Source organism: Barbus barbus (genome assembly GCF_936440315.1).
Source record: "Barbus barbus genome assembly, chromosome: 34".
In the NCBI taxonomy this organism is placed as follows: Eukaryota; Metazoa; Chordata; class Actinopteri; order Cypriniformes; family Cyprinidae; genus Barbus; species Barbus barbus.
This window is the reverse complement of record NC_136762.1, coordinates 10,548,838-10,571,102: the sequence shown is the minus strand read 5'-3', so window position 1 is coordinate 10,571,102 and position 22,265 is coordinate 10,548,838. Positions and strand designations below refer to the sequence as shown.

Below are 22,265 nucleotides of genomic sequence, written 5' to 3'. Positions count from 1 at the left end.
ATTTTAGAGTGCATCTGTGCATTCGGTTTTACCCATGATGCAGTACTTCATCAGACACTTCAGAGCTTGAACGAGTCTCGGTAGATCCCACAGATAATATTTTTTCTTGTTGAAAAAAACGGTCACATCACCGTTTGATTTAAGACACATAAATAGCAAGATATTACTGTGACAATTTAATGTGAAAACTATAAAAAGGTGCCAACATAGTGTCAAGGAGCAGCTTTCTGTTTTGTTGTTTTTGTATTCAGTACTGAAAGTACATGGGGGGGGGGGGGGGGGGGGGGGTCTCTGTTTTTTTTCGTTTTGTTTTTTGTTAGTAACTGGGAAAATAGATCAAATGTGATGAGTACTGAAAGCAATATACGTAGTAGCATGTCGTCATGTCTTGTCCTTTTATTCTGTCTGTGTAGGAGCTTTGGATTTACCTAGATGTTGAGTAGATTTGCATATAATATTTTTTAAGTTGTGAAGATGCTGCTATTGAATAAGTGATGTACTAAAATTTAAGATTAAAAAACATATCTGGTCAGTCATTTAGCAGGATGTGGTAGTTGTAAGAGGTCTAACTAAATGCTACATTGATAATGAAATAATTGCTATATCAATGGATTAAATAAACCTGTGCCAAAATAGATCTTTACAGATTTAAATGTGATTTAAACACCATTAGTTAAGAGCAGACATACTTTTGTAATTAAAAAAAAAAAAAAATGTGAAAAGTGCCAAACAAGCCACAGTTAAGATATAACTAACGGGGGTAGAGTGACTAAAGAAGCAAAAAATAGACATTAGCACTATAAAGTTGAGAGTTTTCTGCCCCCTTAAACTAACTGGTCCTTGATAAAAAAAAAAGAAGGGTGGGATTCATCTCGTAGGCCAAACAAAAGCAGGGTGCCATGTGGCCATTGACACATCCCCTGGGGCTAGAAGACTGCCGAGTTAGCTTAGCATGGTTAAAGTTTTATAAGTTATCAGCATTCTTAAGTCAGCCTTTTATAGTTCTGAAAATGTATTTTGTGAAGATAGATGTTATCTTTTTTGCACGTCAATATTGCATGATACCAAGTGAAGCGTGGATTTAAAAAAAAAAGTGGACAAAAAATCACAAAAAAAAACAAAAAAACAATTAGGCAATGTGCATTCTTTTTCAGGACAAATCTTTACATGGCAACAACAGTTTAAGCTATTAAATGAGCTTTTTCACGTTTTTACCTTTTTTTGTTTTGTTTTGCTAAGACCAAGCTGGAGTTTTTGTTGTCCATGAAAACTAGGCCACAGAAACCAAATCCATTCATAGTCATGGTCATATTCAGCGTCATAACTATAGCACTCATTTTGTACAAACTTATCAATGTTTTGTGATAATTTCTAAGAAAAACAATGGGAAAAGTTGGGTAACGGAGGGTTAATTTAGCGACATTAACATGGCCGTGAATGTATTCACCACTACATAAGTTTGCATATCACTCTTTCGATCATGATTTTAGGGCTTGTGTTTGCTGTGTCAGTACTAACATCATTAGGCTTCTGTTCTTTAGCTTGTTCTGCCATCACTGCACATTAAGCTTGGCCCATTCTCGTGAGAATATGCACTTTATACTTCTCTTACGCTTCACGCCACCCCAGATAAGAGCAGCCCTGTTTCTGGTAAACTGCTTGAATCCTTTACCTCAGACCTCCACAAATAAAGGAAAGGGGCGGGACTTCCCGATGACGTCATAACGCAATGATGCGGCACTACTGTTTGCATGAGAAAGGATTGGCCAGATGTTCGAAGCTGACCAAAAACAGCAGAATAGTTTTTACAGAAATCGTTATTTTGACAGTGTTTTTTAATTATTACTATTAATGATAATAAGTGCCAAAAAGGGCATGTCTGATATCATGAATATTGTTTTTTTTCTCTCTCTCTCACTCTCAATTTCAATGTTGAAATTGCACTGTGCTTAGTCATAGTTGCTATGTTTTCATACGTAGAGGAGACGGCGCAGTTGTGTTTTTGTGCAGTCGAGATGAATGCAAACTTATGGTTTAGCTGATGTCGAGAAGATCATTGCTTTTATGTGGGCGCACGGCTAGAGCTCGTCGCTCTTCCCAAACCCACACGCCCCCCCAGTCCAACCCCCCACCCCACGCCATCAGAAGACGACAGCCCGGGGTCACTCTTGAGCTCGAACCATTGAAGCACCAGCAATGTTAGAATACATTTGTCATATCACTGTTCTGTTCTCTTTTTTATTTTCCTGTTTTTATTTGTACGACACTCTCTAACCTAGACCAAGTATAACAAAAATGTCATTCATATGTATCCTGTTTACTCTCCCTTTTTCTCCCTTTTGCACTTTCACTGCTCCCCTTTTTTCCAACCACTCCCCACTCTTCTGCCGACCTCCCCCTCACACCCTCCCAGACTTTCTCCTGAGTGCCAAACAAAAACAGTACCATTCCAAACTTTTTGAGTTCTCTTGTATGTTGGACATCCATTGGACGCACCCATGAAGCCAGCATGTTTCTCCATAACATGATGTCAGTCATGACGCCTCAACATTACCCAAAAAGCGAGCAGTAAAAGCAAGACCTGGATTAACATGGTAAAAACACGGCTGGCTACCTCTCATAAACTGCTTTTCCTAATTCTGTCATCTCTTCAACCTCCAGGACATCACTGATTGTGTGCCATAATGTTGGGGGGCACTGTCACTCTCCTCACCCCCGAGTCTCTCCATTTGATTTTCTCGATGGAAAACATTAAGCGCAAGCAAAGAAAGAAAAAAATCAATATTAATGGCAGGTTTCTTTTTGTTCCTTTAGCATAAAAACATGCTCACAAAAGCTGAGGAGTGTGTAAACGTCAGCCATGCAGCCATCTTCTGTCTTCTGAACTTTGAACTTCTCACCCCTCATGAACTTTATTGACCTTCTTCCTCCCCTTCTATGTTCATCAACTGTTTGGACTTAAAATCTCCATTCCATCTCCAAACCTTTTTGAGACTGTGCAATTCTAGTTGAGATGATTGGATTTATTTCTCTTTTTTTAAGTCATCATTGGGGACGAAAAAATCATAATAATAAAAAAGACACACAAAAGAAAGAAAAAAAATCAATAAGATCCAAACTGTTTCCTCCACAATTTCATTATTTTTTCTCATTGTAAATATCTGTCAGATTTGGTTGAACTGTAACCAGAAACGTGTTCAACGTAATGGGGCTGGCAGCATAAAATCGCTTTTGTGGAGTGCTCCGACGAACTGCCGATGATAGGAAGTTGAACTAAACTAAACTAAAGCAGCTCCAAGAAAGAACGATTCGGTACTGCGATCAACAATTGAACATGGTGGTTATAGAGCCACGCGCCCAGTACCGAAACCATCAGCTGGTCAAAATCCGGATCCGGCCCCTCCACATAATGCATAATCACTACTAAACGCCAGTGTAGACTAAGATTAGTGTAGGTTTCATACTTGAACTGATGGTAGTTGCTAATCTCATTGTACATATCAGACGTGTCGAGTGTAAATTGTGATACGTGTCGATTAGGTGTCTTGACCATTGCAGCATCTGTTCACGAGACGAAATTGTTTCTCTGCGATGCCGAACGATCATTTTCATGCGTCTCAACCATGCTTGAGCTCCACATCTAATGTTTCTATGCTGCCAGCTTTGTTTTCTGATAACCCTTCATGAGCTTATTTATTTTCAAACTACTATACACTATTAATAAATGGCATCAAGAAACTAGACAAAAGGGAATGACTGGAAAGATGAATTACTGTTTTGTTTTTAGTATTTTAGTGGTTTCTTTTAACATCATCCATTAACTGACTTTAAAAAGTATTAAATATTTAATGTAACTGTAGCATTGTGTTTGTACAAAAAATAGTGAGTTGTGTTTCTTGACTTGTGGATTACCAGTGAAGTCAGCAATTTAGTGCTAATATCTATTAAGTCGTTCCTTTTCTTTTTTTCTTTTTTATTTAAGGGTTATTATTTTCCGACAGCAACAGCAGTCATTATAAATGTTCATTTTACCATCACCTGTCTTCTGTTGTCTTATTCTTCACCTCCCACTACACTCAGTTTCATCAAATAACACATTGCAAGTTCGTGCCTGAAACCATGTGCTCGGTCTTGGGGGAGGGGCCATGCTTGGTGAGTGATGCGAGCGAACGAATGAAAGAATGAACGAATGCGACTGCTTGTGAGAGGCTTGGCCGGGTGGGTGTTATGTCTTCTGTCCACCTAAAGCTAAAATCTGTTGGGTTTCCATTTACCAATGGAACCTGCTGATGTTATAGCTCAATCCCATCATGTAAGCCTAGTTGATTTTGATCGTTCATAACTCCCCCTCCTCCGTTTGCCAACCACTTTCCACCACTACCTTTACCCTCCCCCCCTTATGAGCCATTCCCTCGCCACGCACCTCCCACGCCATGTGATGTTCTCCATCGATAACATACTACTCGACCAGACCCACATTAACTCTGTTCTCATGCCTGCAGAGGAGGCAGTTGCCAGTCAACTTGCCCTCCGCTCATGATCCGCCACCATCCCTTACCGGCTGCCGGGGCCAGGCCCAAATTATTAAATTATTGATAATTTTAAAAAAAGAAGAAAAAAAAGAAAAAACAGACAAGTGACTCTCAGGGTGTTTACGTAATCTACCTTACTCTGTGAACTCACAGAACCACAACCCAGCTCTCCCTCAAGCTTTTTAAGGAGCCCAAAGACAATTTACCATGTACGATCGCTTATCAAGTGTTCTTCAAGAAAAAAAAAAAAAAAAGACAACAACAACAAAAGAATGATATGCACCCAATTAAAGGAGCAAACAAAATGCTGTAATGTTTACAACTTAACGAGACCAACGCTGTTGAAAGAATGTGTAGGAGTTCAAAGACAATTATTTAATAATTACGTCATTTCGAAAGTGACTTCATTTTAAATGATAATTTCTATGTGACGTGGAGTTATGTGTTAACTGAGGCATTTTGGAAACATTGCATGTTCCTCTTTTTTGCAATGACTTACATTTTTTTAAATGTCAGAATGGCTGGTACAGTGTAAAGTTAGAGCTACGTTTAGTTGCTAATAATAAACTACATTGATGTCAGTGTTCATCTCGCATATCTTGGAGAAAGGTACCGGACTATGGTCCGAAAAGAAAAAAAAATAATGTGATTGCGTTACTGTATAGAATTGGTTCATATTTGTATATGGTGACAGTGAAAATAAAGGATGTACTGGAAGTATCAGGGACACGTGGGTAGAGTTTGAAGGGCCACTTACAACATCGACTGTAAAGTTTATGAGGTAAGTTACATGAGGGGGAAATGTATCAATTTTGTTTTTATATTTACAGATTTTACCTTTATTTAATATATGAAAATGAAATCCATCACATGGATGTTTTAATGGAACTGACATCTACATGTTAGAGTTTAAATATTTAAATAAAGCTAGTAAGAAAACATTTTAAATAGTGCATCAGTGAAATAAGCCTGAAAAAAATCATACTCGTATGGGTGTCTCAAGTGTGACTGATATGCAAATGCAGCGTGTGTGATGTAACAATGTAATTTGCCATCACATGCTTGGTTGTTTTTGCTCTTAATGCATGTGGTTTCAGGATGAAGTCAATTCAAGATGAGTTCAAAAACATGATAAAGTCTCTTGATCATTGTCATCCACCCACTTTTTCTGTGCACTAATTCATCCAACCTGCAAAAACCACCTTCACCTTCCCAACATGTCTCCAAAGCCAACACCAGCTAAAAGCACCGTGGAAAATCCCAATATAGCCATCGGTCAGAGAGGTTGACTGGTCGTCATGTTGGCTTCCAGCACATTGATCTGTGGTGGAGACCCCAGGGAAATTAACATTCAACGCATGATTTAAAACCTGTCTCACCAAACCAACCATACACTAAAGAAGTATCTCCAGCGTTCAGACAAAACAGATATTTTTTAGTGATGGTCTTTTAAACACAGTGTTCAATTCTAATAAGATGTTTTGCAATAAGTCGGTAAATAATTTTACAAAATAATTTAAATGAAAGGCAGCTTCTAGAAGTCCCAGATGGATATACGCTCTGGTAAAAATCTTATGTAGGAATGTTTTCCGATCTTGTGATATCCATATCTGCATCCATAACTCGGCCCAAAGCTCCGAGCTCCTTTTTAAACATGGAAACTGTCATGATGAATAATTAGGTCTTTCAAGTGAAATTATCACTCCCTCTCTCTTTCTCCACTGGGAATGGTGAGCTGGTGTAGCCGAAGCTCCATCATTTCAAATGTATCCAATCTCGCTAATTGTACACCTTTACCAGCCTTAGGCCATGATTGATTTTCCCCTGCTCCAGCTCAGTTCCTTCCCCTCACCTCAAACCCAACAGGCTTTTCCTCGTTTCAGCCCAGCTGTTCCAGAAAGCAAGCCTAACTGTTTCTGCCCTCCTTCTCTCCTCGGAGGGGGCGTAAAAGGAGTAAGAGAGAGAGCAAGAAGCAGACAAGAATATGCTCTCAGCTCTCATAAATCTCTTGAGTTGGAAAGCAGACCTGTGGAACATGCAAAGATCTCCAGTCCTTAGTCCAGCACATTTCAAGGGAGAACGAGCAGTACTCTGTCCTGAGATCGCGTCGGCCACTCTCAGCTATTTTTATTAAGACGGACTGTCTTTGCATTTACCTTCAATACTGTATGTGAATTTGCTGAACACTATCTGTTGCTCCTTTTAAGTCAGATTAGTCACATTGGCCCTAAAAAGTATTTGGACATTTAAAATGTATGAATTTCATTACATTAGTTATTTATATATATGTATATATATATATATTTTACAGTAGTTATACATTTTATAGATATAAAATAGATATTTTAGATATAGTTTAAATAAATATATTTTTTAAATCTAAAATAGAGATAGTTTATTTGTAAAAACGGATAACTGTTTTTTTTTTTTAAATCATGTTTTTATCATGTTATCATGTTTTTATTGTGTTAGTTAGCTGTATTTTTTAAAAGTTATTTTTATATAATCAAAATAACCCAACTGCAGTTTGACTGAGATTAATTGGAATGCACAATGAAGAAACATGATTTTTGAAAATTGTTAAAAACGGAGTTATCTGTTATAAATATGTTATATATGTTAAATATATATATATATATATATATATATATATATATATATATATATATATATATATATATATATATATATTATATATTTAACTTTATAGAAGTTACATAAAATTTAAATGAATTCTTCCCTAATATATATATATATATAAAAAAAAAATATATATATATATATATATATATATATATATATATATAGTTTTTTTTTCCCTAATGCAGTGACTTGATACAAAATACACACACACACACACAGACACGCACACATTATATTTAAATATTCCAAATATAAATTATACTAATATTACTATTACAAAGTTTTAGAAATATAACTAATATATCAGTTTTATATTTTATATATATATTGAATAATATTTAATAAATTGATTATTTTGTTTGGCATGTTTAATCAATTTTAACTGGGCTTACACTTTTTGGGGCCACTGTACATTGGTAGATTTGTATATAAAATTACTAAAGTACCACCTTCCTATATGCATCTTTATAAATTGCAATTATATGCAGAAAAACGCTGAAGACTGAAAAAAAGACAACATCTGTCACTACAAATGTGTAAGAGTAAATCATTTTGATTTGCAGTTTGAGCAACAGCTTTCTGGCTGCAAACAGGCCTCAGGAATGCATGAGCTGCAGTTATAAATGAACAGTGCTGTCCCTCTTGTTTCCTCAGCTTCACAACAGGTTTCTGTGTGTGCGGTGGTGCTGAAGTGAACAGCATGAATTCAGCATGAAATTTCTACTTTTAATAGGGTTGACTCTTTAAAAACAGCTAGGATACAGGTTCAGTCAGAGCGGCGCAGTCTAATCGATTTAAAGCTAGTGCATCTTGGATACATGAAGGCTTGTGCTGATACAGAGAGTAGCTGTCACGTCAAAGCGAGATTAAATCTGGTCCACAGGAAGACTATAAAACGAAAGTCAGCAATCTGAGTCGCAGTAGAAAATCACTTTGTCCTCAGATTACTTTGTGTACATGTGAATATACCAACCGAAGATACAATATCAGTGACTAATGCTAGTCTTCAATGTACAAATCTGACCATGAAAACTGTTCCTAAGATGAAACCAAATCAGGTGGTGGTCCATAAGAATATGTCCTTTGATCAGCAATAATGTTCAAAACTTTATAAGCTACCTTTTTATGGCTTTGATATATTTGTTTGAATGTTGCAACAAAATGTATTCAATGTATTTTGACAAAATAGTACAAAATTGACAAAAACAATTGATAAATCACTCTAATTAATGTACATTTATAAGAATTTTTTTCTCAGTTACTTGATTGTTTGTGTTTAAAAAGTGCAATTTAAAAAGAGACTACGCTGTAGCAAGAAAACACTTTCTCTTTACTGTGAAAGTAAACTTCATCCTCTAGTCATAAAAGGCCATATTTAAACTCTTTATTCTAATTAAATTGTCCTCCCCTTTTCTTTACTTAAAGAGTATAGCATTTCCTTAAGTGGGAACGCCTGCATTTGTTTTTGACAGACCAAAATATCCGCCCAGTTCCATTTCACTCAATTCAAACTGGTTTCATCGGTCAACACAAAAACACGGAAAATGATTGTAATAGTTTTGTATGGGTTTATGTTTCTTGCTGTTGTAATATTTCTAACAAATGAAGCTGATAAATTATCCTAGAGTTCGTTCGTAATATAAAGAATAACTTTTAACATCTGTGTTTTATGACTATATGTACATAAGATAAAGAAATAAATTAAGAAAGTTGCAATGCAAAGCTGTGATTTTAAAGCACTGTAGCGTGTACAGTGATTTGTTTTTATCAATTTTATGGTACATATGATATGTTCTGCATTTCTGCAGTTGTTGTTTCTTTTCTTTTTGTTCATGAGCATATGCTTTAATAAATTTGTTTTTTACAGTATATTGCTGAGGCCTAAGCCATTCTTATGACAAATTACAGTAGAGTGGACCTTATATAGGTCACGCTTTCCTTATCTTTCAAGTGTGCATTATTTTCTAATTATCCATGAATTCTTGCTTCTAACTGTAATTAGCCTTGGTGCTGTACATGAAAGTCTATCTCCAAAGTCTTTCAGGTGATGTACGTTAGCGCTGATGAACTCTGCTGGGCTAATGAGGGATATAAATGCACAAGTTAGAGTCTGTCTGCGCAACTGCAACTTCACACCTCTGAGGGGCTTAATTGGGTCACTGCTTGCCACAAATATGACTGGAGCACAATGAAGACAACAATTTATATTCCCAAGACGCAAGATAAAATAAGAAAGGTCTCAGTTCTTGTATAAATGTCTCCACGCTTTCTGTGTAGGTTGACGGTGCGAGACACCCGGGATGCAATGATAAATCTACATGTCTGTGAAGAGAGTCTTTGTGAGAAAAGACTTGCTGAAATGTACTAGATAGAAAACTGTAAACTGAAATACACATCAAAGTGCATACCCAAACAAAATAACTACTATTAACAAGGTAAAGTGTGTCACTTTTTTCTGTTGCAGCATCATGTGCAAGACAATCAAATAAATGAGCAAATGGGGAAAAATGTCAGATAAAATTCATAATGCATGATATTAGTTCAGATAGATAAACAAATATATATATATATATATATATATTACATATTTCTATACAATTATGAATAAATACAAAGTATACCCAATTTTTATAAATAAAATATAAAGTATATCAAATTTTAATTAAAAAATATATATTTAAAATTATGTACACTGAGAAAACAAAGCTATTTTTGAATGGTAGTTTGACCTGTCAAAGGGTGTTTGATTGACAGGCGATCTGACCAATCATATAATGCTGAATCTACAATTTTTCTCTGGCAAACTAACTAGACCATAGAGTAGATTAACGTTGGTTGACTTGAACTTAAAAAATGTTTTATTGACGTTTTTCTGTGGATGAAACAAGATACTTTCTGATGTTCATTCATGTTTATTTCTCACTATTAATAGTAAAGATGAAGAGATGATTGCTTGACATGCCGCTTGAACTGAGGCGCTACAGCGATCTGTCACGACACATTAAAGGTCCATAAAGCAGTATTTATTGTTTGAATTTCTTACAAAATGACAAAATTTGAAAGCTGACACTGCTCTGTCTTCTCTGTTTTTTTATTTTTTTTTAAAATATGTATAGTGAGAAAAAAATACTTTTCAAACAGTGATTATATTTCAGTTCCATTTGGTTGTTACTGGCACAAAATGACACACTTTAACTTTAATGTTTAAACAGACTGGGTTTGAAATTGTATTTTAGTGCAATTTGTAGGATATAAAACCAACATAGCCATTTCCAGTAGACTGAAATAAAATATAGATTTATAATAAAGACATAAATGCAACTGTAAACAGCACACAACACGGCAAGCTTTTATTTAATCACCATAGAAACTGGTCAGAGCCTTCTGACTGAGCACAATATGTCCTCTGATGATAAACTATCATTGTGGACATTCAAGTCTCTGGTAGGAGGCCTACAGTATTTAACCAAGACTCACTGATGAAGATCCAGCATTGAACTTCTTCCAGCATCTAATATTCCTAAAAGCTCATTTAAATAAACTGAGCTCTTAAACTCAAACACCTACTTGAAAAAGTTACGTTAAATAAACATAATCATATCTTTGACACTGAGGTGACATGTTGCTCTACAGCCTGCCTCCCCAACTCCTGTCCTCCAGAAGACATCAACCGCCAGGGTAACACCCACTGAAGACAGGCCGAGTGCCGAGGGGATCCATTTATCTCTTTCACTCAGCCACAAGGAGATGAAATACATGTCTTGTGACCTTTCTAAGCAACTCGCCACAGCACTTTTAAAGACCATAGAAGGAACATTTTATGGTGAGTTGAAAGGAGGAACAATTTGCCAGGCTCTTGAGCAGACTAGCACCCTTGAATCTGGTGTGTGTAATATGTGTTCTCTATTGGTTTTATGATGGATTTTAGTACTGCAGAAATCCAATGGACGGTAATATCACAGCTTGCTGATCAAAAGGAAAAAAAGTATCTTATGCAAGTGCTTATAATCAGTATAAGCTTTATGCAAGTATGCTTAAAAGTACACTTCCAGCATTACTCTATAAAAAATAAAGGTTCATTATTGTATTGATGGTTCCATGAAGAACCTTTAACATCCATAGAACCACCTGGACTGTAAAAGAAAAGGTTCTTTATAACAGAAAAAGGTTATTAAAATATTAATCACACTAAGAAGAAAATAGTACTTTTAAGAACTATTCACTGAAAGGTTCTTTTGGGAACCAAATGGCATTGCTGCAAAATGCCTTATATTTGCAGTCTTCATTTTTAAGAGTGTACCTATACTTGTTTTTAAAGTCAAAAGGACATCAAAATGGTTCCTATTTCGAATGAGCACACATTTCAAAGTAAAACAACTGCCCCTTTCAACTGACATCAAAACATTAATTAATGTTCATCAGATATTCATTTATATTCATTTAGGCTAATGTTGGAGCCTATCTAAAACAGTTAACAGCCAATAGTTAACAGTATAATTGGTTGTTAAATACCATTACAGTGATAAATCCTCCCTTTTCACAATACAGTTAATTTCTGAAATTCCTTTATTCTTGTTGAATATCCTGTTTAATTCTGAAATATATCATATTGCGGAAGTGAAATAGGTTTGCGAATGCTATTTCTAATTGGTCTTTTGCTTTCCAAAGTTATGAAAATAGCAAATAAATGCAGGAAAAAAATATATAAATATATATATGTATATGTATGTATATACTGTATATCTGTATGTATGTATGTGTGTGTGTGTGTGTGTGTGTGTGTATATATATTCAGTCATGGCCAAAAATATCGGCACCCTTGGTAAATATGATCAAAGAAGGCTGTGAAAATGAATCTGCATTGTTAATCCTTTTGATCTTTTATTTAAAAAATTCACAACAATCTAACCTTTCATTGGAGAATAAGAATTTAAAATGGGGGGAAATATCATTATGAAATAAATGTTTTTCTCTAATACACATTGACCCCAATTAATAGCACCCTTTTATTCAATACTTTTTGAAACCTCCATTTGCCAGTTTAACAGCTCTAAATTTTCTCCTATAATGCCTGATGAGGTTAGAGAACACCTGACAAGAGATCAGAGACCATTCCTTCATCCAGAATCTCTCCAGACCCTTTAGATTCCCAGCTCCATGTTGGTGCTTCTTCTCTTCAGTTCACCTCACTCATTTTCTACAGGGTTCAGGTCAGAGGACTGGAATGGCCATAGCAGAAGCTTGGTTTAGTGCTCAGTGCCTGATTTTTGTGTTGTTTTTGAGGTTTGTGTTTGGATTATTGTACGGTTGGAAGATCCAAACATGGCCCATTATAAGATTTCTAACAGAGTCAGTCACTTATTGAATTTTTTATCGGTTGGTATTTTATAGAATCCATGATGCCATGTGTCTGAACAAGATGTCCAGGACCTCCAGCAGAAATAAAGGCCCACAACATCAAAAATACAGCAGTATATTTCATGGTACACATGGGGTACTTTTTATCCCTGTGTTCACCAAACCCATCTTGAGTGTTTGCTGCTAAAACGCTCATTTTTTAGTTTCATCTGACCATAGAAGCCAGTCCCATTTGAAGTTCCAGTCGTGTCTGATAACTGAATATGCTGGAGTTTGTTTTTGGATGAGCTAGGAGAATTTTTCTTGAAACCCTCCCAAACAACTTGTGGTGATGTAGGTGCTGTTTGACAATTTGTTTTAAGGTTTTCTGACCCCGAGACTCAACTATTTTCTGCAATTCTCAAGCTGTGGTCCTTGGACAGTCTTTAGCCACTCAAAACTCTCCCTCTCACCGTGCATTAAGACGATATAGACACACATCCTCTTCCAGGCAGATTCATAACATTTTCTGTTGATTGAAAATTCTTAATCATTGCCCTGATGGTGGAAATGGGAATTTTCACTGCTCTAGCTCTTTTCTTAAAGCCACTTCACTAATTTGTGAAGCTCAATTATCTTTTGCTGCACATCAGGAATATATTCTTTGGTTTTTCTCATTGTGATGGATGATTAAGGTAATTTGGGCTTTGTTTTCCCTCCTATTTATATTTCTGTGAAACAGGAAGCCATGGCTGGATAATTTCATGGTCATAATCACCCTGGAGTGCTCAAAATTGTGAATATGAATGGGAATATACTTCAGAGATATAAGAATTTCTAGGGCTGCCAATAATTGTGTCCAACCTGTATTTGAGAAAAACATTTATTTCATCATGATATTTCCCCCTCATTTTAAATTCTTATTATCCAATGAAAGGTTAGATTTTTGTGATTTTTTAAAATAAAAGATCAAAAAGATTAACAATGCAGATTAATTTTCACAGCCTTCTTTGATCATATTTACCAAGGGTGCCGATATTTTTGGCCATGACTGTATATATGTATTATATGATATATAAAGAACTAACTAACTAAATAAATAAATAACTAAATGAAATGTACTAAATGTAAATGTAAATACACATATATATATATATATATATATATATATATATATATATATATATATATACACACACAGGGCAGGTATGCAGTGCCACCATCCACGCAACAATGCAGGGCTGCTTTTCCCAAAAATACTGTAAGACTAAGTATATGACAGAGACTATCTGCGCCAACGGTTTCTATCTACTTAGGCTTGCAATGCTTTTGGGAAATACAGCCCATATATATATATATATATATATATGTGTGTGTGTGTGTGTGTTTGTGTGTGTATATATAGCCCCTATATAAATAACTAAATAAACAAATGAAATGTACTAAATATATATACAAACACACACACACAGTGCTGGGTAGTAACTGATTACACGTAATCTGTCAAGATTATATTTATATATATACATACATACACACACACACACACACACACACACACACACACACACACACACACACTGTTTATCCAAACTCACACAAATGACAGAAAAAATAAAAATAATGGCACTCCCTAAGCAATGACAAGGTATGTCTAAACAACAATTCTGTACACAGAAAAGGAAATCCTCTCTTTAATTTGAATCACAAATTCGACTCAGCTCCCAATTAGCCTACTTTACCAACATCTTCCCCCCATTTTTCCACAGTTTTAGCAAAAGCAGCTAGCACCTGAAGGTTAAATCTAACAACAATTCCATGAGGTTATAAAAAGCTCTAATGACCCAGTTTCCATCTGCACTCTCCCTTTTATCTCGACAAGCCATGAAAAAGAGGCAGAAATGGAGAAGATGTCAGAGCTGCGCAGAGGGAAGCGTGCGTTTGGCACCGGTGGGGAGTAAGTGACCCTTGGACAGATGGAAACACAGCATGTCTGGCAGAGGCAGTGTCGGCCTACCCTAACGGGTCATGCAGTCGCCACAACGAACCCTGGCCTCAGACAAAATAAGGCTTGTTGGGTTTTCGTTTGGGCAGAGAGAGAAAATGGCATAATTTCAACAAATATTCTGGTTTTTTATTTAAACTACAATGAGAGTAACAACAACATTAGTAACTGCCCAATTTCACACAAAACATTTGCCATACTACAAAACCATATGACACATCAGCAGTAGTTGGAAATCAAAATAGAAAAGCGTTAATAATATTTTATAAATAAATTGCATATATATAATATATTTTTTAGATATACATTATATATTTGTATATGTTATATATGTAAATATGTATTTGTAGAACACAGCGGCAGTAGGCGTTTCAGATGGAGAACAGCAAAAAAGTAATAATTAATCAATTAATTTATATATATTATACACACAGCCTATATATATATATATATATATATATATATATATATATTAGAAAAACATAACAAAATATTTATTTGTAGGACACAATGTGCACAGGCATCTGTTGAGTTTGGCCGATCTCCACTACAGCCTTTATCATCCCAGCCAAAAGTTGTTTTGAAAGGCTGGTCTGGATTTTTTTTCTTCTTTATATAAAAATAAAACTATATTTCAGGCAGCACATCTTGGTCAGTGATAGAAACCGAGTCACTGAGTGCTCTCATGATACGAACACATTCATAGAGGTGGGTAAGGAAACAATGAGGGGAAAAATGGCATTGTGGTTGTCATGGCAACCAGTTGAAAGGCCTGCTGCTTTTATAAGATATGTCTGATTTGATTTGGGTGTGAATCACTTATATTATTCTCTTTTAATGCAATGCAGGAGCCCGAATCCAATTGCATTCCTGCAGACTTCATAAATACAATCAACCACACAATAAATAACTAAATAAATAAACAACCACCTTATTTTACTGCAGCTATTTGTCAATTTTATGGGTCTGGCTTCCGGTCTCCTCAGCATCCAGCTATTTTAGCTGTATTAAACAGCTAGTTTTGCTGCTTGATATTGCAAATTAGTGTCTTACCATATTATTTTAATGCATTATCTTAATTATGAGCACACTGGTTTGTAGTGCAAACAGTTTTAACTTTCTGCACATTGTCATTATTCTTCTTGTTGTGGTTAATGAACCGGAAGTCTCGCCCATAGGCTTAGGATACTTCTGCATTCAAGAATAAGGTGTTTACAGAAATGTAAACGAGAGGTGAAACTGCACTGAAAAGCTCCCTGAATTCCTTGCTGCTGCAGAGGAGGCTCAAATGACACATTTTGGAATCGACTGCTTTGAGTGAGTCATGTCGACGCATTAGTATGCAAACAAGTTTCTGGTGCAGTAATTCATCCCAAACAAACACTTGAATAGAATTTATCAAGTAGAAATAGTCACTGCTCGAATTGAAGGGGGGCTGGGGGGATCCGGGACCCCCCATAAGGCATTAGGGACCCCCCATAAGAAGTAAAAAATAGACTTAGGGGGGTCCCTCAGACATTTTTACTTGGAGTAAGCCATTTAAAAGAAGAATAGTAGCTTATCTCTCTTTGTTATGCAACATTAAATAGTATATAGTTATGCATATTATGATCAAATATATTGTTTATTTTGTATAAATTGTATATTGCGAGACTAACCCCCACCCCCACCAAAAAAAAAAAAAAAAGTCTGATGGTGGGGACCCCCCATAAGACTTGATTCAATTCGAGCACTGGAAATAGTGACTACCGCGTCTTGACGTGAAGAAAATGTTGTGTATTCTGGTGGACTCTGGTGCTTCTCTAATTGGGGGGGGGGGGGGGGGGGGGGGGGGGGGGGGCATCTATAGAATAGAACCTAATTTCGAACGCCGCGCGCGGCTCCGTGGTCCTTGTCAAATCCGCGTTGCTATGGTAACCACCCCCCAAATGCTGCAGGCCGCGTGGAGCACTCTGAACACTGAGAGAGAGAGAGAGAGAGAGAGGGGGATCACCACAGTGGAGAAAGACAAGAATTGCTGCAGTGAAAAGGGGGAGGGTGTGCACAAACGAGATTGGCTAAAAAAAAGAAGAAAAAATCATAACCCCCCCAGCCCCCACCCAAACCTTATCGTCTTGCATCGGTTTAGGGTGCATAGGTCCCCTCTCCTTGCTTTGCAGTCTGGGCACGTTGCTTCCAAACTTCAGACTGCATTCAATTATGTATCTGCTTCACCAGACACCCAGCAATGTTCAAGCATCTCATAACGCCTGTGGCATATCGCGGGAATTTTTTTTATTGATGAGTTTATATGGGAAATAAAAAACAAGCCAAACGAGTTGCACGGACGCGATTACCGTCTTTCTGTGACTCAAACTCAGAAAATATTTGGCAAACGATGCAAAGTGTTGGAAACAGGTGCACATAAAATAATCAACGCATTTTAAGTTCTTCACTGTGTGTGTGTGTGTGCATATATATATATATATATATATATATAAATAGTTTATGTAAAAAGTTCTCATTGAGAGTTTTAGCAGGTGCAGCCTACTTTAAATTCCCGATGAACGCAGATGTAAGCAGCTCCTCTGTGAAATTCCTCATGTGATCCCATTGGACTCCGGGATGTTGAGCTTTACCTGCATGTGCGCAGTGGGAGGGGCAGAGAAACCGAATTTGCAGGCGGCAAACGTGCCGGTTCTCATTAGAAAACATGACCATACCTCAGTGCAGAACAAGCGGCGGACCTTCAGCGTTCTCAGCGGCAGAGGGAGCTCTGTCGCCACCTACCGGCGAACCGCGGTGTTTGAAGGGGGTCCTCATGTGACAGCAGCCACAACAGCAATTGTTTTATTTATTTTTTCCTTTTTATTCGAAACATTCCCAAACGCATTAACTACATAATGAAATATCTTGATTCTCACCTTTATAGATTATGTTAGTTGATTTAGTGGGCGATGGTCAAAGTAGCCTAATAATGTAATAACTATGCATAAAAACCTGTCTGTTTACTAAATTAACAGATATGGATGTCATGACATAAGATATTTTTATGCGACTGACTTTATATTTAATGTGAATTTAACATTTAAAGTTAATGAGAATAAAACATTGTAAGTTAGGCTTTCATTGTACAGAAAGAGAGCAAAGAACATTTTTACAGCGAACACAGATTTGAATTTAGCAGCTGATGTTCTAATCACGCAGGTGTGATTGTATTAAATATAGAAAAAATTAATCAGCTATTTTTTGTCTTTTGGAAGCTGAATTCAAAATTCACTTGGCTCAAAAATCTGAGGGGGCATGTGCATGAAAGGTGAGTGAATGAATGATGTGATTTTTTTATTTAATGCTTGTATAGACCTTAGTTAAGGAAGCACCATCATTTTTTAACAAGAATAAAACAAGGCTGTAAGGGACAAAAGTATAGTGCATTCAATGGATTGTACTGTTGTTTAACAACACAGCATTTGTTCAGCTCACAAAACATTGGGCGAGTTTATTCAGATTCACATTAACTGCGAGTTGTGAAAATTAAATGGTCAATGACCTTTATACAGTGTGTACCACTGTAACGACTGTATGTCTATCCCTTAGTGACTCATTTTCAATATTAAATAATATGACATCTAACCTGACTAAGGTCTATTACATAAAAAAGCATCTCTGTGATGTGCAGTTGCTTGAATGACAGTAAAATACAATAAAAAATGATTTTAAGTACAAGAATGAATCAATGCATAAGGTAATACTGAATGTTGCACAGAAACCTTGAATTATTTTAAGACAGAGTTTTTCAATTGTATTTGACAGTGAAATATCACAGTAAGCGTTTGTGAACATGACGACAAATTGATAAAACATCCCTAGTTCTTATGACAGTCTATTCGTGTCGACTACTTTTCTTTTTCTTCTTTTTAGTTTTCCCTGGGGTGTCAATGCAATCATCATATGAAGGATCCAGTGGCTCAGTTTTAGATATTAAACTTGCATCAACCAAGTCTTCACTATGTCTTTCCTTCTGTTTCTTCACCTTTTTCTTCTTCCTCCTCCTCCTCTCCTCCGTCGGCTCTTCCTCCTTAAGTTCAGATAACTCTAACTGATCACAGTCAATTTGTGTCTGTTCTTCTTTGATAAAAACTGCTTCACTGTCCTCTTGCCTCTTGTCTTTCTTTTTCTTTTTCTTCTTTTTCCGCTCCTCACCCTCGATCGGTTCCTTACTGGTTCTCTTGGGAACAGTTGGAGAGACTACAGTGAGTTCATCTTGCACGTGAGCTGCAATGGAACTACCAAAAGGCTGGAAACGTTGCCTGAGACCAGCTGGGATGGATGGAGCTGGAGCGGCCGGGATGGGAATGGGATCTTGGTTCTCATCGCAGTTTCCATAGCTCTCTGAGATCTTGAGGACTCCACTGAAGCCAGAGGAACAGAGGACAGGCTTCTGATGTTTCCCTTTGGAAATGAGCAGATGGAGATCTGATGGTGGCGTTCTGCTGCTGAGGACGCTGTAGATCTGAGGTGTCACGCCAGAAGACTGGACCGTTTCCAGTCCTGATAAGGGAACTTGGAGGTTTTCAAAGCTGCAAAGGACACAAAACAATGATTGTTAAATTGATAAACCACATTTTCAATTATTATTTTAATAAATATTAATAAATATTATTTTAATAATATTTATTTAGTTTAATAAAGTTTTTTAGTATGAATTTTACAAATAATTTTAGCGGTGATTTCTAGCAGTATATTTAATACATTCAAACCATTAAGCCAGTAACACACAAGCAGTTACCCTCAATGGACAGACTTTTTTGTTTTTTTTGTTCTACAGGAGCATTTAAAAAGAACAATATCTACATAAATATTTCAAAGCACAGCATGACTAGAAGAATGCATGTTCACAGTAGAGCGTTCTGTAACTTTTAAGACAATCACAATTTTGATATTTCACAACAGTAATATTTCCAGGTTTTCCATGACCATGGTAACCTTGTCAGTATTTTCGAAATAATTCATACCCAAGTCAAAAAGTTCTAAAAGAATGTAAAAAACAACTAATAGATTTTCTGCTATTAATAAAAATATATATATATATTTTTTTACATATTATTATTACTATGTGTGATGATTATCTCCTCAGAATTGGTTTCAAATTATGACGGATATCCTATTAGCAAACATGTACATTAATTGCAATAAAATATTTAAAACAATTAGCTATTTTGTACCATTTAGGATCGAAGCGAGCTGGGGCTTTGATGATCCATAATTCCTTCTCTCCATCTTCGTCCTGAAAGGCACTTGCAGAATCATACATCATGGACACAAAGTCAGCCGGACACTGGTACTTTGAAACTGAGGAAAAAAGAGAAAATAAAATTAGATACTTTCCATTGACATATTTGAGTTCACTGTCTGAAGTGAACAGACTGAACAGTGTTAGCGAGTTAGCACCCACCTCTCTTCGTTACTGTCCGGCGTTCACAAGCTTCTTCTTCACTGTCCGACATAGCGGCGCTATGCTTTTACTATAACAGTATGTAATAAATGTTTTCCGATGTCAATGTCACCAGTATGTTCTTCCGAATACAAATGTCCATGTAAACATGTGAATCGCATGTGGATGGAAGGGAATCAACTTTGACCCGGAAAGACTTCTACATTAGTTGGAGAACCCCTGGCTGTAAGCGACAGCAGAGGGCGCACTTATAAAGCTTTTCTGTGAGACTATGTTCGACAACAGTGATAATAGACACGATATGAAGGAATAAAGTGTATTTTATGTAATATTAATAATGTGTGACTAAATTACAATTTTGATTTTATTAATGAAAAATCGGACTATATATATTTGCATGTTATATAAGCATATATATATATATATATATATATATATATATACACACTCACTGGCCACTTTATTAGGTACACCTTGCTAGTGCCGGGTTGGACCCCCTTTTGCCTTCAGAACTGCCTTAATTCTTCGTGGCATAGATTCAACAAGGTTTTTGAAACATTCCTCAGAGATTTTGGTCCAAATTTTTTTTTTTTTTTTTTGATGATTTATTATCATCAATATTATTAACAATTATTTATAACCAATAAATGAGCCTGCGACATATTAAACTGAAACCACTCTTTTGACAGAAGCTATTTTACAAAAATCATAAAAACTGCAACAAAAGTGGGAACAAAACATATCTCCAATCACCTGTGAGCAGAATAGGATTGGAGAGATGGAAAAGGAGAAAAACACAAGAGCTTCAAAGGGGAGCTGTAACATAGCCACATATTTATAGCCTAAAATATATAGGGGTCATTCTATGGAAATGTCCATTTTTCTGTCCCTAGCCTTTACAGAAATATTACACTTGAAAAACACTTGGTTACAATTGTTTTTATATTGTAAAAATGAAACTGTGTTATTTGAACAATTACACCTTGAGTCATCAATGTGGCAATATTTGTTTGTAATTAATTATATTAGCACCACAAAACTGCTGTCCCCACAGCCATGCGCAGAGGGAAAGTGCTTTATTTTGAGGTCAAAAACAGGGTTTTCTACCATTTAAAATAAAATAATGTATACATAACTATAAACAAAATTACAAAATGCCAAATAAATATGGTAGACAAATATATATAAAAATATTATGATAAATTAAAATAAAAACGAAAATATTATATTATATAATATTATATATATATAAAAAAATCTTTAAGCTGTCCTTTATGTTTATTCATGAAGTCAAAAGGTAATCTAACAATGTGGTCTAAGTTTAAAGGTTAAAAAAAGATTAAGAAGAAATACATTTTAAGACATCTTGCCATACCAGGCTATTCGAACCAAATGTATTTACTCTTAGTATTAGGATATGACCACTTGTTTTTTTATTACAGCCCGTGATAATTAATACATTACAAAAACATTGTAAAAATTAGGCTAAAAGAAAGTCATCCCACTCCTCTAGGTCTACTTCTAGCATGGATTACAGCGTCACGCGCCTTCTTTTTGAATGTGATTTTTCTCCAATGAGGGGCGGAACATTTGGCAAATTACCCTACGGCACTTAGCCTATATTATTGCACTGGTTGGCTATTAACTGCGAGCAGACAGAGTATGTATCAATCGATGCATTGGAGAATACGGCAAACATAAAAGAAACGAAGTTGCTTGTCAGATTTCCCTTATAAAGCATATATATTTTTTAAATCAGGCCAAAAACCCGCAACCAGGGATTTTTTCATGACACGGACTTGGCAACTGTGATTGAGATCTGGTGACTGTGGAGACCATTTGAGTAAAGTGAACTCATTGTCATGTTCAAGAAACCAGTCTGAGATGATTTGAGCTTTGTGACATGGTGCATTATCCTGCTGGAAGTAGCCATCAGAAGATGGGTACACTGTAGTCATAAAGGGATGGGGATGGACGTGGTCAGCAACAATACTCAGGTAGGCTGTGGCGTTTAAACGATGCTCAATTGGTACTAAGGGGGACCAAAGTCTGCCAAGAAAATATCCCTCACACCATTACACCACCAAGGTATGCACCATTGTGCATACCTTGGTTGTAACAAGTGGTTATTTGAGTTACTGTTGCCTTTTTATCATCTCTAACCAGTCTGCCCATTCTCCTCTGACCTCTGACATCAACAAGGCATTTTCGTTCCACACAATTGCCGCTCACTGGATATTTTCTCTTTTTCGGACCATTCTCTGTAAACCCTAGAGATGGTTGTGCGTGAAAATCCCAGTAGATCAGCAGTTTC

General features: G+C 36.2%; 1 protein-coding gene and 1 long non-coding RNA gene across 2 annotated transcripts in view; both read right to left on the bottom strand.

The window, feature by feature from the left end:
* LOC306854058 overlaps positions 1-17,256 on the bottom strand; it is a 28,307-nt gene extending 11,051 nt beyond the window's left edge. The window contains exon 1 of the long non-coding RNA XR_013782798.1: positions 17,048-17,256. This is a non-coding gene — a long non-coding RNA (uncharacterized lncRNA). The remainder of the gene's footprint in view (positions 1-17,047) is intronic.
* Positions 17,257-17,369: 113 nt separating this feature from the next.
* Positions 17,370-20,176, bottom strand: LOC306854190 (DNA-directed RNA polymerase I subunit RPA34-like). Its single transcript, XM_079392013.1, has 3 exons — positions 19,952-20,176; positions 19,722-19,848; positions 17,370-19,076 (listed from the first exon to the last, which is right to left on the bottom strand). Exons 1-3 carry the CDS (start codon positions 20,001-20,003, stop codon positions 18,380-18,382), a joined length of 876 nt encoding a protein of 291 aa, XP_079248139.1. The 5' UTR covers positions 20,004-20,176; the 3' UTR covers positions 17,370-18,379.
* Between the last annotated feature and the right edge of the window lie 2,089 nt (positions 20,177-22,265).

Coding starts and splice junctions, on each gene's coding strand:
- LOC306854190 (XM_079392013.1), bottom strand. CDS start 20,003: ATGTCGGACAGTGAAGAAGAAGCTTGTGAACGCCGGACAGTAACGAAG. Junction 19,849..19,951: donor CCGGACAGTAACGAAGAGAG/GTGGGTGCTAAC, acceptor TTTTTTCCTCAG/TTTCAAAGTACCAGTGTCCG. Junction 19,077..19,721: donor GCTCGCTTCGATCCTAAATG/GTACAAAATAGC, acceptor TGTCCTTTGCAG/CTTTGAAAACCTCCAAGTTC.